Genomic DNA, 16,475 nt, shown 5'->3' on the forward strand with positions numbered 1-16,475 from the left:
TCTGTCCCCACCCTTGGCTTTCCTCTCTCTTAGAGCTAGCTTCAGGCAGGTCCAGACACTAGGATTCTTGCTCCATGTGCACCAGAAAAGAGGCTGTATCAGGACATGAGGTCTGACTGCAAGGCCTAGCCAAGGTGCCTACCCATACCCAGTGTTTGACAGAAGTCTGAATGCTGGCTCAGACCTTCCATTCTATCAAAGGCAGAGCAGCTGGGATGTGAACCAGTGCCTGTATGGGATGCCAGCACTTGCAGGCAGAGGATGAGCCAATTGAGCCACTGTGTTGGCTTCTACTAAAATGACAAAGGGATGCTGGTTATTAATTTTTACCTATTTAACACAGGTTCTGAACTAATTTTAGCATTGCTTAGGTGTACCAATTGACAAATGTTTATGGCCTTAATGCTGGGGCTCAAAATACAGTTGTGCCTGAATAGCCCACTAAATTTACATATGATCTCCTCTAAACTTAGGAGAGCTATTGAATATACATTACAGTGCAAATGCAATGTCTCATCCTACCCATCAGAAATATAATCCTGCCTAAATTTCCTGTGATCCCAATACTCATTGCCCTAAAACATCCCAGTGTAGTGATGAATGCTTGGATCAAATAAGCAATAAATTTACATGGAATTAAATATTTGCACCTACAACTTGACTTGACAAAATGAAACCCTATGGACCTAACTCCCCATTAAAATAATTAATATGGCTCGTTGTAAATTAAAAATTGGGCCTTCAAGGATTGAAACTGATTCATTAGGCATTGGCTGTTAGGGTGAATATTTCTCCATTTGGCTTACTCTTCAACCCGAAATGAATTAATGATGCGCATGGCTTATTACGGTAACCTTGATCCCTGTGGTCTCATTTTATTAGGGCCACCATATCCAACATTATTGAAATTACTGATGTTATCCAATAGTATATTTGGTATATCTAATATGTATTTGGTGAATATAGTCTGGTCAGCGTCTGCTCCACGAGGCTGAAAGGGCATCATATGTATTTGGTGAATATAGTCTGGTCAGTGTCTGCTCCACGAGGCTGAAAGGGCATCATATGTCTTTGGTGAATATAGTCTGGTCAGTGTCTGCTCCACGAGGCTGAAAGGGCATCATATGTCTTTGGTGAATATAGTCTGGTCAGCGTCTGCTCCACGAGGCTGAAAGGGCATCATATGTATTTGGTAGTGCACTCACGGAGCACCTCAACAGTCTTGGCAGGCGAGATCATAGGTCACATTGCACTAGTTACAGCGTCCTCAAGAGAGATTTGTGGGGCCAGCACTGTGGTGCAACAGGCTGATCTTCTGCGCTGTGGTTCTGGCATCGCATATGACACTAGTTTGTGTCCTGGCTGCTCCATTTTCAATAGTTTGGGAGAACAGTGCAGGATGGCTTGAGTCTTTGGGACCCTGCATCTCCCTGCATTGGGAGACTGCTGATGCCTGGTTTTGGATTGGCTCTGTTGCAGCCACTTGGGGAAGTGAACCAGCAGATGGAAGGTTCTCTCTTCGTAAAATGTACCTTTCAAAGAAAAATAAGTACATCTTTTAAAAAAGAAGAAAAAATATCTCACCTTCCCTGAGCCTTCGTTCATCACAGGCTATGATGACAGCAATAACACCCACGAATCCCCCTGCCCTTCTTCACATCCCTGAGACTTTGTGAGGTGCCCAAGAGACCCAGACTTGTAATGACAGTTATCATGCATCGAGGCATCAGGAAGCGTGCGGCCTGAGCTAGGTGAAGCCTCTACCCCTTCTCTGAATCTTTCAGACAATCTGTCTTAGTGCCGAGAAGCCGGCTGGGTGAGGTTAGAAGGCTTGTACGCTGTCACACAGCCAGGCAGGGTGGAGCTGGGGTTTCAAGCCGTGCCCTCAGGCATGCAGCTATTTATAAACTGTAAATAATTTTATGAGCATAAGGGATTATTAGGAACGGTCTGTTTGGTTAATAATAGTAATTTTTTTAGAAAACCCTGAAAGGGAAATTCAAATAAATTCAAACAAGTGTTTGTTTAGCACCTACTATGGGCTGATCACTCACCAGGGGCTCTGAAGGGGAGACATAAATAACTGTGAACCAGGCAGACTGTGATCTAACAGAGCCATAAACACGTCCCCGGGCAGTGGAGGGGAGGGCGCGGTAGGTGGCGAGGGAGGGGGGTCTCAGAAGGGCTTTTGGAAGAGGTGGGATTTGAGCTGGGCTTTCAAGATGAACGGACTACTACAAGGTGGGGGTTTGAGGAGAAAAACCAACTTTGAAGGGATCTGGAAGGTTCTAAGGACCCACAGTCGAGTTCTTAGATCCAGAGGGGTAAGCAGTTCTGTGCAAAATAACTTTCACACCAGCAGGAGCTTCCGCAGTGACCGACTAAGTGGAGCACAGCAGTTGCTATGGGAACAGAGGAACGCCTCATCCCTGTCATTAGTGAGCATCCCTGGCTCCCAGCTCTCTAGCCAAGGCCAGGAGGCGGTGGCGGGGGCTGGTGCTGCTGTTCCTGAGAAGAAAAGCCCTGTGAGAGACTGCTGCCCTGTGAGCTAGGGTAGGGGTGGGGAACAGAGGGGGGTGCCAGGGCTCACAGGTGACACCTGCCACAGAGAAGATGGCCAGGGGTCTGCAGGCATCCAGGAGCTGTGGAGTAGGCAGGAGACCCTCAGGGAGGAAGCAGCAATGACCAAGTTGGTTCATTCCCACTCTGCCCTAGGGTAGGGAGCAGAGCTGCAGGCAACCCGACTTACCCCAGGAGGTCAGCATGGCAGGGGAATCTGCCAGAGCGCACATCTGTGTCAATCTTTGGTCCCAGGACACCCACCTAACAGCTTGAGTGAAGAGGGGAAATGTTCGATGGACTGGATGACGAGTGAGTGCAACACAATGGGCTTTCAGTTTGAGAACGAGATTCAGAATCCTGGCTTTGGCTTGCCTGAACTGGCTGACCGCAACAAATGACACATCTTTTCTGTGTTTTGTTTTTCTTCCTTTCTCTCTTTTTCTTTCTTTCTTTCTTTCTTTCTTTCTTTCTTTCTTTCTTTCTTTCTTTCTTTCTTTCTTTCTTTCTTTCTTTCTTTCTTTCTTTCTTTTTTGGTTTCTACATCTGTGAGATGCAGGTGGCAGCAATATTGCCTACCGTGTGGGACTGAGAATTAAGTGCCATGATTGATATAGGAGCCGCACACAGTCCCAGGCACACAGGAAACCATCCCTCGGTATAAGCTGGTCTATCATGATTACTTCCACATACCAGGCTCCTGACGCTTTGTGCTAAATGCTAATTCCCCCAGTGCAGGAAAAGCGGACAATGACAAAGGACATGGGAGCCATGGGACTCAGTTGTAGCCCTTGTTTCCAGCAGCCCTGATGATGACGGAGGAAGGCCAGTGCCTGCTACCAACACCAGGCTTGGGTGCTTGGCTTTTCTCTACGAGCATCTGGTAGCCATTGAATATTTTGGAGGCTCAGAAAAACTACATGAGAAGTACACAGATCTTTTTTTTTGTCCTGAGGCTCTACACTTATAGGGATAGACTCTAAGGATAATGACAACAGAAGCTAAACATAGTAACAATACTAGCAATGGCTTTCCTTTGCAGAGAGCTTATTACACACCACAGTTTCACAGGCCTTGGCTGTTGTAACCCTCACAACAACTTTATGAGGCAGATACTACTATTAACTCCAATCTGATAAATAATAAGGAAATTGGGGTGCAGAATGGCTAACTGGGTAGCCAGGTCACACCGCTGGCCATTGGTATACAGGGCTGGATTCTAGGCACTTCTCAATGAACAGGGACCCTGCTTCCTTACCCAAACCTCTGAATGTTTTGGCTCAGGAATAGTGGGGGCTGGGGCTCAGAGTCCCTTAATTTCTTCCCAGTAGCCCTATTGGGTTCTTTGGGACTTTGAAGGTGTGTGTGCGTGTGTAGGAAAGAAACTTAAGCTGACCAATGAAGACAGAAGCCTCAGACCTCAAAGTGAGCAGAGTGTCCCAGCTGGATGGGCAGGAGGCAGGCCTGGGTCCCATTCGGTTACTTCCTCTCAGGGCTGGTGGAGGCCATGGCGGGAACTTCTGAGAAGTTGGAGAACAAGCCCTTTCATACCGCCTCCCTTTGAGCTGGTCTTGAGGTGGGGCTGGGGGTCGGGTGGGTGGAGGGTGGGGAGCGTGCTGAGAGGTGAGGCTGCAGGCAGGCTGGGCAAACAGATTGGGCAGCGGCTGTGAGCACAGAGCGCCCATTGTGGACCCAGAGCTCTGCTTTCAATAATCCACTTGGAGGAATGTTTCATTGAGTGCCAGAGAAAGGAACCATTGAAATGCCCAGGGTTGGGCTCCACGAAGGGTTAACGGCAAGCAGCTATAGGTGCCCAGGCTCTTGCCACATTGGCTCACATGCCTGACATAGGGACCCTAATCACCAAGACAAGGGACACTCAGCAAGACCACCCAGAGGGCCAGAGCAGGTATGTGTGTGCCGCCTGCACCGGCCAGAAATAGTGAAGGGGGTACCCAGCTTGAAGGATGAAAAACCCTTTCTACCAAGAGCCATTTTCCCTAAGTACTGATCAGCAAGATCTGAGCCTCAGGTGGCCCTTCTGTCTGCCTCGTGGGCAGGTGCATCTCTACAGGGACTTCAATGAGGACCTTTAACAGGGACCCCTGCAGCACACCCTCTAGGATACAACTAGGAAAGCTTTCTTAAGCACCTCTGGCCTTTCCATTAGTCACTCATCAATTATGATTCCTGGTACAGCAGTCAAGAGCACGGGAGTGTCAGGAAGAACCACTGGTCACTAACCAAGGTGACCAAAGGACCCTGTGTAATTTTCTGTTGCAGACTCTTCCTCACTTAGAAGAGCCCTCATTAGAGGGTTCAGCCTGGCTATTGGTGAGAACATCTGAAGTGAGTCAGTGCGTCCCACAGCAGAGGCACACCGCTGTTTCTAGCTATAGGGGCTTGTGGGTCTTGGAGTGCAGGCAGCATCTTTCTGGCATCTGTGGGAGGAGCAGGCAGGTGGATGGCCAGGGCTGCAGCCAGAGGGTGGCTACACACTGGCTGCCTCCCTGAGAATGAGCTCCAGCAACCCAGTGGTGCAGGTGCAATATCTTCATTGCCGTAAAACCCACTGCGGACACTTCTGCCTGCCTGGGCCTGTATCTCGTATATTCTGAACTCTGTCCATTCACCTGGGTAGGGACCTTGTGACAAAGAGATTCATGACCAGGATTTAAACTCTGGAGGGCAATCGCTTGTCACTTTTTTTCTGGGCTTTGGCATGGTGATGCCTTGGGCTGGATTTTGGTGAATGCAGACCAAACATCTGCAAATGGGCACCCAATGTCCCCAAACCTGCAGGTTTTAGAATCCATCAAGTTGACGTTTACACTTCTTTGATTTTTCCCTAATGGGAAGCTACATTATTATAAAGCAGGCAATGGCCCCCAGCCACCTCCTTATGCTTTCCCATTGAGCAGCTCCTAATATCCTCAGGGTGGGAAATAGATTCACCTCACAAGAATTTTGAGTGAAGTAAGAATCAGTGGACCCGGAGACAGCCTGGAGAGCTTTCTATGGCCACTAGGCTACCACACTGGGCTCTGAGCCTTGTTTTTTGAACCTGAACTTGAAATAGCTTTGAATTTGATGAGCTTACCTGGCTAAGGTTGAGACTTGACTCAGGGAGGAAGACAGGGAATGCCGAGGGCAGAGGAGCGAGCCCGTGAATCCTGAGAGCTGTGCCCTGCATTTGCGTTATACTTTGCACTCAGCCCCTGTGGGGCCTCCCAGGGTCTCCTGACTTTACTGGGTAAGCAGTCCCAGCCTGGCCCAGCTGTGTAACGGGTGGGGAAGGAAGGGCCCAGAGTCAGTGTGGCTGTCCCTAGAATGTCTTACAGAGAAATGACAGCTCTGAGGCCACTGTGGGTTTGGGTGATCACCAAGATTCTTCAAGGACATGTGATTCCTAGGGAACTGCTGTTGGCCTGGGGGTCCCACCCTCTCCCCTCCTTCCTGGTGGTTCACCCCTCACTGACATCCTCTTACTAAGAAGCTGCCAGACTTCCATTGGGTTGACGTGCACACTGTCTCCCAGCAGTGCTCTCATCCACAGGCCTCTGTTCTTCCCTCAATTGCACGCAAGAGAGCAATAGACCAGGGCTGTGGCACTGGCGAGTAAGCTTGCAGCACAACAATTCCAGGAGACATGGTCACTGCAAACCTAACATTACTTTAAATATAAGCAGGTTGCAAAACCAACCCAAAACAACTCCTAAAACCCAGCAGCATTGAGAACCATCACTGTGCCAAAATTCATACCTGTTGAGTGCTGACTACGTCCTGGGTACTGGGCTGAACCCCCACATGTCATTTATTCTATTATCTCATTTGACAGGAGAAGAAATTGAGGCTGAGGGTGGTCATGTAACCTGTGCAAGGCCAGGTCCACAGAAGTAGCAGGACTTGAACTTGAGCCCATGCCCATGGTCTTGACCTCTGAAAGGCTGCCTGCCTTGTCCCCATGACAACCCCTGTGGCCAGGGCTTGTGTCTCCCTGGCCGAGTCCCCACCCACTCCCCTGGCCCCATTTCTCTGTGTACACAGAGCAAGGGGAGGGCAGCTCTGACTAGTTCCTCTTGACCCAGGTCACCAACAAACCCTTTGCAAAGCCCAAGTCCATCCAACCTCCTGGGACTTGTCCCACGTTGACCCCCTCTCCAGGATGGCCTTGGCCGAAGCCTCCGGAAGCCCTGTTTTAGCAGCCTTTCCCCCAGGAGGCTATATTTTCCCCATCTGTCCTCAAGATTTCTTCTCCCAGAACAACAGGCTCCGTTTTCCCTTCTGATAAATCCGGTCACCCTACATATGGGGCTTTGAGCAAACAGGAGTGGCCGGCCCTACGCAGCCCTCGCTTCGAAAAGGCAGATTCACACAGCTACTATTTTGGAGGTGTGGTTTCTTTCCCCTGCCCCCCTCCCCCAACACACACAGTGGTTTCAAGCAAAAGGCAAAAGTCTCCGCAGCGTCTTGGCAGGGGAAGGGTACAAGGAGAGCAGTACCTGGGCGGTGTTGGCTTCGCAAGGTCCACAAGACCCTGACCTTTCCTGATGCTCCAGGAAAGACAGCTTTACCCACCTCCCTGCTGGTCACAGCAGGGCTGCTTGGTCAGTAGCCTCGCTGGCTTGGGGAGCCCAGCTCTCCGCTGAAGACTGTAGCCTGGTAAAAACCCAAAAAGCAGTGCTACATCCTTGAGCTTATACATGGGCACCCAACGGCCTCAGACAAGCATATATGTCAGATAGCTTGGACTTGGGCTAATGGTGATTAAATCTGCCTTTGCATCAGCTACTAGCTAGCACTTATCGACTGAGACATACCAGGTCTTCACAGAGTTCATGGGCAATGCACATTATCAAACAAACAAACAAAAACAAAACAAAAGAAAAAACCCAAGTTCATGGACAATGCATATTATCACAAAAAACCACATGCAGATGTCAAGATTTTTGCCCCCCAAATAAATGTACGCTTTCATTCTGTCTTCCGTGAATGGTGGGATGCCCCTTCGGGTTTCTCATCATAATCTCAATTTGTGTGACTTCCTGGAGAGACTGGAAGATTGGGAAACACCCATGGTCATCCTCATGTGACAACAGGCCTCTGGGATGGTGCAGCAGCCCTGAGCATCCCCCCTTAACCCCTTGTGGATGCTTGCTCTAATTTATCCCCGGTATTACCTGGCCCAGGGTGAGGGGGCATATTGGCCTCTTCTGATGTGTAAACGGTTGCGAACTGGAGGTCCATTCATCCATTCACTCACTCAGTTCATTTAGTCTAGCGGCTACGGTGCGGGACACTATGGGTATTGGGTGGACACATCAGCCAGGGCCGCCTCGACTTCACTTCTGGCCTGCTAAGATTCTATCTGGGACTGTGAAAGGAGGGGTGGAGGGAGGCCAGCCCGCCCAAAGCCCAGTTCCCTGACTTCCAGCCTGGCTAGGTTTTGCGGAAGTGCTTCCAGAGTTGGCTGTGCTCCCACCCCACCCCACCCGGGACCTCAGTTTTTCCATCTGTAGAATGACCTCCGTTGGACCAGAAGCATTTGTGGGGCTGGCACTCTGAGACGCTAGGACTCCAGGATTGAGGAATGTCTGGCTGGCCATTCCGGAACCGTTCCTTCGAATTCCAGGCAGTGCCCCCTCCTCCCCCCGCCCCCCAACTCCCTTCCCCAGCCCTGGCCAGGGGCGGGCGCTAGGGCTGGCAGCCCGGAGCAGGGCCGGGATTCGCGCCCGGGGGTGGAGCCGCGGCTCGGCGTCCCGCCCTCCCACCTGGGGCTCGGCCCCGGCAGATGTTACAACTTCCCCGCATTCTCTCGATGTCCCCTACCCCGGGCCAGTCCCACCCTTGCCTCCTTCCCTCCTTCTCTGGGCTGCTGCCCACCTCCCCGACGGCTCTAAGGATTTCGGGCGGGGTAGGGGGCCGGGCCAGGGGGTTGCAGGGTCGCGCGGGCGGGGGCTTGGGGAGGAGAAAAAGAAAAGCAGAGGCGAGAGAAATTAGGAGGAGGGCGAAAACTTAGGGCAAAAAGGAAGAGGATGGTGGAGAGCACTTTTTGGGAGCTACCACGCCGTGTCTCAGGCTGGCCCGGCTGAGCTGGGACAGAGCGGGTGAGGCAGGCACAGGGCGGCCGTTCTGGCGGCAGCAGCGAGAGGCAATTGGCGGCCGGCCTCCCCTCCCTAAACCGCCCCGTTACGGCCCCGCAGGTGCGACCAACGGCAGCGGGACCCCGGAGTATTCCCCTGGCTTCCCCTCGGGGGGCCGCTGTGCGCAATCGCCGCAGCCAGGCCGGCGTGCGGGCCGTGCGCCCTGGGCGCGCGAGGCGCTTGAAGTCCTGAGAGCCGTGCGCTCTGGCACGCTCTGCCGCCTTGGCCATGCACGCCCTCACCGGTCTCTCTCTAGTCAGCCTGCTCAGCTTCGGCTACCTATCATGGGACTGGGCCAGGCCAAGCCTCGTGGCCGATGGACCCGCCGAGGTCGTCGCAGAGCCTTCCTCAGCCCCTCCGCCCCAGCCTCCTCATATCATCTTCATCCTCACCGACGACCAGGGCTACCACGATGTGGGCTACCATGGCTCGGATATCCAGACCCCGACGCTTGACCGCCTGGCAGCCGAGGGTGTCAAACTGGAGAATTACTATATTCAACCCATCTGCACACCTTCCCGGAGCCAGCTCCTCACCGGCAGGTAGGCGAGCCTCCCCCTTTCCACCCCATGAACCCAGCTGGTAGATGTCCTCTACCTACTATCCAAATCAACCTGGGGTCCGGGAACTAAGGGGTCTGATCAGCTGTGCCACCATCCCTAAGTGTCTGGCCCTCTCTGGGCTTCTGTGCCCCACCCTTACTCAGAAGGGGTTGTGTGTCTTGTAAGTCTCTCTGGCATATCCCAGGAAGTTTGGGCCAAGAGGGGACAATCTGACAGCCCTTTATTTGGGGGAACGAGGCAGTCTCTGATACTCACTGTGGATGCTGCTTCTAGAAGTCCTTTCTGACTTTGCAACTCTGAACCCGTGATTTAATTTCTGCGAGAGCCCAATTTTTGAAAAAATTTGATCTTGAAAAGGAGCGGTGAGAATGGACTTGGCCTGCTGGGCTATCAGTAAGTGGCAGCTTCTGTGTTGTTGGCTGGTTGGTGGTGAGGGAATCCAGGACCCCGTACTAGTTGCAGGCTGTACTGGCAGAAACCCAAGGAACCGGGAGGTGGACGAGAAAAACACACGCGAGATGTCATGCCCTGTGTAGCCTTGGGTGGTACTCCACTTGCCCAAGCCTGTTTCCTTGCTGAGCCGAGTCCTCCCCTCTGGCTGGGAGCCCCACGGGGACGTGCTGCACCCTCCACCCTTCATAGGGAGTTATCCACAGGCCAGGCGTCTAGCCAGATCACAGGACAGAAGGAGCTTGGAAGCAGGAGATGGGGCTGTGGAAGACAGCCTTGGGCCACTTAGGGGCAAATCTTCCGCCAGGGCTGAGCTAATCCTCCTTGGATAGGACCCAGGGCCTGCTTTCTTCCTAGTTTCACCCAATAGCCTCTCGCAGGATCTCAGGAACCACTCTCACAACTTCCTGGGAGGGAGACATTGAGGCAGGGAGGACCCAGCTCAGGGGCTGTGTCCAACTTCAGGGTCCCCAGGACTGGCTGAGAGGCCAGAGGCTTGGCAAGGATCCTGGAGCTTGTAATCAAATGGTGCCCTAGCCTCCCTCCATCTGGCCCTGTGTTCAAATCTGGGAACCGATGATCAAGAACAGGAGACAGAGGGAGATGCAGAGTGTGCACCTGTTCCAGGTGAGGGGTGACACTGATGGTCAAGACCAAATGTTGACAAGCCTTTCAGGGGTGGAATCTGCCTTTCCAGGAGTTGCGTGCAAGTTGGTATTTCTCTTCTGAGAGACAACTTTGGGCTTAGGAAGCTGCAAGAGTGGCCAGCGCAGGGCTCCAAGCTCTGATTTGGGAAGCTGAGTATGATCAGCCTGCCTCTGCCCTCTGCCCTCTGCCCTCCGCCTCTGCCTGCTCCCCGAGCAGCTGGCTCCATCTGGCTGTGCTCAGCTCTCAGCAATTGTTCACATCTCCTCCAGGTGTATTTGGGGAGCCCAAGAGATCTGAAGTGTCTTGGTACTCATGTGCAGACTGGACTCTGAACTGGGCTGCTAACTTTACAAACCAGTGCACCCCAGTACCCCTTACCACTACCACCATGACAAGAGCCTGAGGTGCTAGTCCAAGCATTAGCTTGGCAGAGGCCTGGAGAAATCATTGCACTCGAGTTTTTCAAACTGAGTTAGAGAGAAGAGAGATCCTTTATGTGTCGTTTCATTCCCCCAAAGGCCACAAAGGCTAGAACTGAGTTGGTCCAAATCCAGGAACCAGAAACTGCGGGTCTCCCATACAGATACAGGATCCCTAGGCTTTGGGCATCCTTTTCTGCTTTCCCAGGCCATAGCAGGGATCTGGGTTGAAAGTGGAGCTGCCAGGACTTGAATGGGTGCCCAGATGGGATGCTTGTGCTACAGTCAGTGGTTTAACGTGCTGTGCGACACCACTGCCCCATCCCCTGAGATTCTGAGCATGGATTGAGTAGACTGGGGCTCACAGCTCATCTCCACAGCTTGCTAGCGGTCTGCCCTTTGTTGTACTTTTGGGAGAGCCTCAGTTTCATGATCTGTAGGGTTGGGATAGTAATAATCTTCCCTGTACCTGTTTTTTTTTTAAGTGAGAATTAAATGAGATAGCCGTGTGTGGCACATTGTAGTGTTAAAAATAGCAGTAGTAACTAATTAGAGCTGACAATCACAGCTTTAAGACAGGGGAAGCAAAACAGAAGACTCTAGGCCAGTGCCAGGGTGAAGGTGTCAAGGATTCAGGTCCTAGTTTCAGTCGAACACATGGTTCGACTGAAAAGGGTGTGAGTCTAACACTTGTGATGTCCCAGGACTCTCTCTAGGATTTTTGAGACGTGAGGCAAGGCACCATAAGCAGCTCACACAGAGGCCTCAGCCACAGAGGAGGAGGTTGGGATACCAGCCACAGAATGACGAATTTAGGACTCTGTCCACCTGTTACAATTGCCTTAGGGCATCACCTGGGTGAGGGCCTGTGAGCTCATAGGTAGACCCATGGGTGCCAGTAGCATACAGTCTGGGAGCTGTGGCAGAGCATGTTAAGCTGCCCTCCTGCAGTACTAGTATCTCCTGTGGGCACTGGTTGGAGTACTTGGCACTTCATTTCCAATCCTGTTTCCTTCTAATGTGCCTGGGACAACAGCAGAAGATGGCCCAAGTGCTTGGGTTCTTGCACCCTTATGGGAGACTTGAATGAAGCTCCAGGTTCCTGGCTTCTGCCTAGCCCAGTCCTGTCTGTTGCAGCCATTTGCGGAATGAACCAGTGGACAGAAGATCTCCCTTTCTCCCTATAACTGTCTTTCAAATAGATAAATAATAATTTTGTAAAAATTGGGGAATTGGGCAGGTCTTAGAGATGCTCCTGCTCCAATCAGCTCATTCAACACACTAGCCACGTGAGACCCCTGCAAGCGGAGAGCCAGGGCTGCTGAGTTTGCTGAGGAGGCACTGCTTGGACTCTGCCTGCATTCCTCATCAAGTCCTGGCTCTGCCCTGCCTGCTGAGGGCCCCTGGGCCATGTCCTTCCCCTCTTCTGAACTTCAGCTTCTCCAGACACAATACACAAAGTGCACAGTGAACTGAGCCCCTGGTGGCTCTGAAGCCCTGAGTGTCATCATCCTTCTATCCCAGAAGTCATTAAGAGACCTTTAGACATTGCTTGGGTGCTAGGGATACCAGACAGTTGTCACCGGGCCCCCTAGCCTGTGTAACTGATTACAGAGTCATGGCCACACGGCATAACATCAGCCTGTCCTGGGTGCTGAAGGGCGCCTGAGGCAGAAGCGGTACATTTTGGGAGGGAGACTTTGGAGCCAGGCTTTGAAAAGTGAGTAGGACTTGCTTGCAAGAGCAGGACTTACCCTAGGGCATATAGAAATGGTGCCTTGGATCCTAGGGACTTGGAAGACTAGAGTCAGACCTCAACACAAATCCCACCCAATTCCTTGGGGTGGGAAGCCCTGGGTGAGTGGTGTCCCTCTGGAGCCTCCATGCAGGGAGGTAGGAGTGATGGTGCACACCTGCTGGCCAGCAGTGAGGAGTCGGGAGACGCTGGACACGGGAGGTTTGGTGGGCATGGAGCACACAGAGAGGGCATGATGTGGAATGTGATCGTGTCATTATCCACTGGGTTCAGTTGTTCACTTCCCAGCCTCCCGGCTCCGTGGACCTTGGTGAGTGGCTTCAGGTGACAACACTATCTGCCTCCACAGAGATTGAGGAGTTATTGAGGTCATGCATTTCCAGTGTGTAGCACCACAGAAAACACCCAGTGGTTACTGTTGCTGTTTTTGCCATTGGTGCTGGGATTGGAGGCACCCCACCCACTTCTGGGCGGCATTGGGGGTTGGTTGGTGGGAGCAGTGGCCTACAGCTCACCTGTGCCTCCCTGTGCCCACCCAGGTACCAGATTCACACAGGACTCCAGCACTCCATCATCCGCCCACGGCAGCCCAACTGCCTACCCCTGGACCAGGTAACCCTGCCGCAGAAGCTGCAGGAGGCAGGTTACTCCACCCATATGGTGGGTAAGTGGCACTTGGGCTTCTATCGGAAGGAGTGCTTGCCCACCCGCCGTGGCTTTGATACCTTCCTGGGCTCACTGACTGGCAATGTGGACTACTACACTTACGACAACTGTGATGGCCCAGGTGTATGCGGCTTTGATCTGCACGAAGGTGAGAATGTGGCCTGGGGACTCAGTGGCCAATACTCCACCATGCTCTATGCCCAGCGTGCCAGCCACATCCTGGCCAGCCACAGTCCCCAGCGTCCCCTCTTCCTCTATGTGGCCTTCCAGGCAGTGCACACACCCTTGCAGTCCCCTCGTGAGTATCTGTACCGCTACCGCACCATGGGCAATGTGGCCCGGAGGAAGTATGCGGCCATGGTGACCTGCATGGATGAGGCCGTCAGTAACATCACCTGGGCCCTCAAGCGCTACGGCTTCTATAACAATAGTGTCATTATCTTCTCCAGCGACAATGGTGGCCAGACCTTCTCGGGGGGCAGCAACTGGCCACTCCGGGGACGCAAGGGCACATACTGGGAAGGTGGAGTGCGGGGCCTGGGCTTTGTGCACAGCCCCTTGCTCAAGCGGAAGCGGCGCACAAGCCGAGCCCTGGTGCACATCACTGACTGGTACCCAACCCTGGTGGGCCTGGCAGGTGGTAGCGCCTCAGTGGCTGATGGGCTGGATGGGTACGACGTGTGGCCGGCCATCAGTGAGGGCCGGGCCTCGCCACGCACCGAGATCCTGCACAACATTGACCCTCTCTACAACCACGCCCGGTATGGCTCCCTGGAGGGGGGCTTTGGCATCTGGAACACAGCCGTGCAGGCTGCCATCCGCGTGGGCGAGTGGAAGCTGCTGACCGGAGACCCCGGCTATGGTGACTGGATCCCACCGCAAACGCTGGCCTCCTTCCCCGGCAGCTGGTGGAATCTGGAGCGGATGGCCAGCGTCCGCCAGGCCGTGTGGCTCTTCAATATCAGTGCTGACCCCTACGAACGGGAGGACTTGTCTGAGCAGCGGCCGGATGTGGTCCGCACACTGCTAGCCCGCCTGGCCCACTATAACCGCACAGCGATCCCTGTGCGCTACCCAGCTGAGAATCCCCGGGCCCATCCTGACTTTAATGGGGGTGCTTGGGGACCCTGGGCTGGGGATGAGGAAGAGGAAGAGGAAGAAGAGGGCAGGGCTCGAAGCTTCTCCCGGGGTCGCCGTAAGAAAAAATGCAAGATTTGCAAGCTTCGATCTTTTTTCCGGAAACTCAACACTAGACTGATGTCCCATCGGATCTGACAGGACCAGTGGGCTCTCTGGTCCCCTGATTGCCCGGTCCTGCTTTTTCTTGGGAAGAGGTCTGGGATCAGTCTACAGCAGCAGAGAAATGGAGGGTTTAGGGTATGGGTGGGGGTAACACAGACTAGGCCCGGGGTCCCAGCCCTGGCTCTGCATGACCAGCTCTGTGACCTCTGGTGACTCACACGAGCTTTTGACTTCCTCAATGGCTTCATTTGGGAAAGGAGCCCTTGTGACTTTGTGACTTGGTGGGGATACACCTGGAGCCATGATAGGGTCTCTGGCCAACCTCACTACTTAACGGCTCCTTTAATGCCTGACCCTTGGGAGCTTCCTGGTGCTGCTTGGGGGCGGAGCCACGCTCCAGACCTCCAGAGAGGCAGGCAGTCTGGCTGTTCTCCAAAGGTATCCCTGGGTGTTGAGGGTGGAGGTACAGGGCCTGGGTTGGGGGCTGACCTGCTGGGATCTTCCTGAGGGGCCAGGCCAGTCCTGAGGTCACTCTTCTTACTGACCCCAGAAGCCTTGGCTGAGACAGTATCGAGGTGTCAGTTTGTGAAAAGAGCTTCTGAACCGATAGTTGGGACACCTGGGTTCTCCCGTGATCTGAAGCTTTGGGCCTTGATCCTTGCACCTGCAGATGGTAATGCTGGCTATAAAAGGCTGGCCCAGGTGAAGGTAGCACAGGAGCCGGTGAGCTCAATTAAAGTGTCCCAACTCGGATGCAAGGGACACGTGCTAGCTGTGAGTATGTGTGTATGTGTGTGTACGTGCGCATATGTATACATGCACCTGCCTGTGCAAGGGTAAGTGAACAGGCGGGGAGGTGGGCCACCCGCAAGGTGGCAAAGGACATGGGAGTCCACAGTGTGGCCCTGAGCAAATCCCTTGGCTTTCTCTGAGCCTCCCCCACCCACTGTCCCATGTTGCTGGGGATGATCTCAGAGCCCTTCCCCCACCAGCTGTTCCGGACGCCCCGTGTGTGTGAGCGCGGGGTGGGCAGGGGGGCGTGGGGGCTGCACAGGCTGCTGGCTGCGTAGCGAGCCTCCATCCGCACACTGCGTTCCACATATCCCCCTTCAGGTTCCAGTCGGCGCAGTGTGTGTAGGCGAAAGCCCTGCTGTGAATTTTGAAAATAGTTATTTTTGTCACCGGCAAAGGAGGCCTGTTAGGACTCGTCAGCTTGTGGATGAGCGGGATGGGTGGGGTGGGATGGGGTGGGGTGGGTGCAGTGCCATGGGGGCTCCGGCGCTGCTTATGGGCACCTGTTCCTGGGTAAATGTCTGGCCTGGCTGCCAGGAGGGGGTGACCAGCAGTGGCCTTAGCCATTCCTCCTGGCCCTACTCTTTGTACCCTGATGACCTCCGCAAACTGGAACCTTCTGCCTTTCAGGTGGCTAACGATCAGCTGGTAGGGCAGGGGCCACCTTGGGTGAGGCCACTCAAGGCCAGTGTTGCTGATTACTTGGGAAGGAGGCTCCAAAGAAGTGCTCACTGAGGTGGCATCTACCTAGGTTTGCCCATTTCTTGGACACTCCTGCCATTCTGGGCTTGCTCTCAGCCCTGTGGGTTGGGCCTTCCAGGCAGCATGACGCTCCAGCTCCCCTGCCACTCCAGGCTTGCTCTGCCCATGTGCTGGCCTCTCCTGGCATGCTGAGTTGCCTCTACCCCCGGTGGCCTGACCTCCAAGCTCCAGCTCCACTTTTCTTCCTCCTGGACCCCTCTGCATTGGAGGATGGAGGGGCCACACATGGCTCTTTCTATTCTCCCAACTTAGCCCCAAGCTAAGAGAGACGAGCTGGGGCTGGGGGGCTAGTACCTGTTTCTGGGGTGCCCAAGAGATCTAGTTCAGATCTCTAATTGCACACTCAATGCAGAGTTCACCTAGATCAGACCTCAGCAACCAGCATGGGAGCTCCACTAGTGCTTCAGCCTGTAGCCTGGCCCCCCTGGGAGCTGGAAGGCCTGAGATGGGTGGAGGGTCTCCAGAATCGCTGTGA

General features: G+C 53.6%; 1 protein-coding gene across 1 annotated transcript; it reads left to right on the forward strand.

The window, feature by feature from the left end:
* The first annotated feature begins 8,873 nt into the window (after positions 1-8,873).
* ARSI (arylsulfatase family member I) lies at positions 8,874-14,479 on the forward strand. The gene is made up of 2 exons (XM_040976963.1): positions 8,874-9,244; positions 13,078-14,479. The coding sequence occupies exons 1-2, from the start codon at positions 8,931-8,933 to the stop codon at positions 14,477-14,479; spliced, it is 1,716 nt and encodes a 571-aa protein (XP_040832897.1). The 5' UTR covers positions 8,874-8,930.
* Positions 14,480-16,475: the final 1,996 nt, after the last annotated feature.

This window comes from Ochotona curzoniae, unplaced genomic scaffold (genome assembly GCF_017591425.1).
Source record: "Ochotona curzoniae isolate NIBS_2020 unplaced genomic scaffold, NIBS_Ocur_1.0 contig_1, whole genome shotgun sequence".
In the NCBI taxonomy this organism is placed as follows: Eukaryota; Metazoa; Chordata; class Mammalia; order Lagomorpha; family Ochotonidae; genus Ochotona; species Ochotona curzoniae.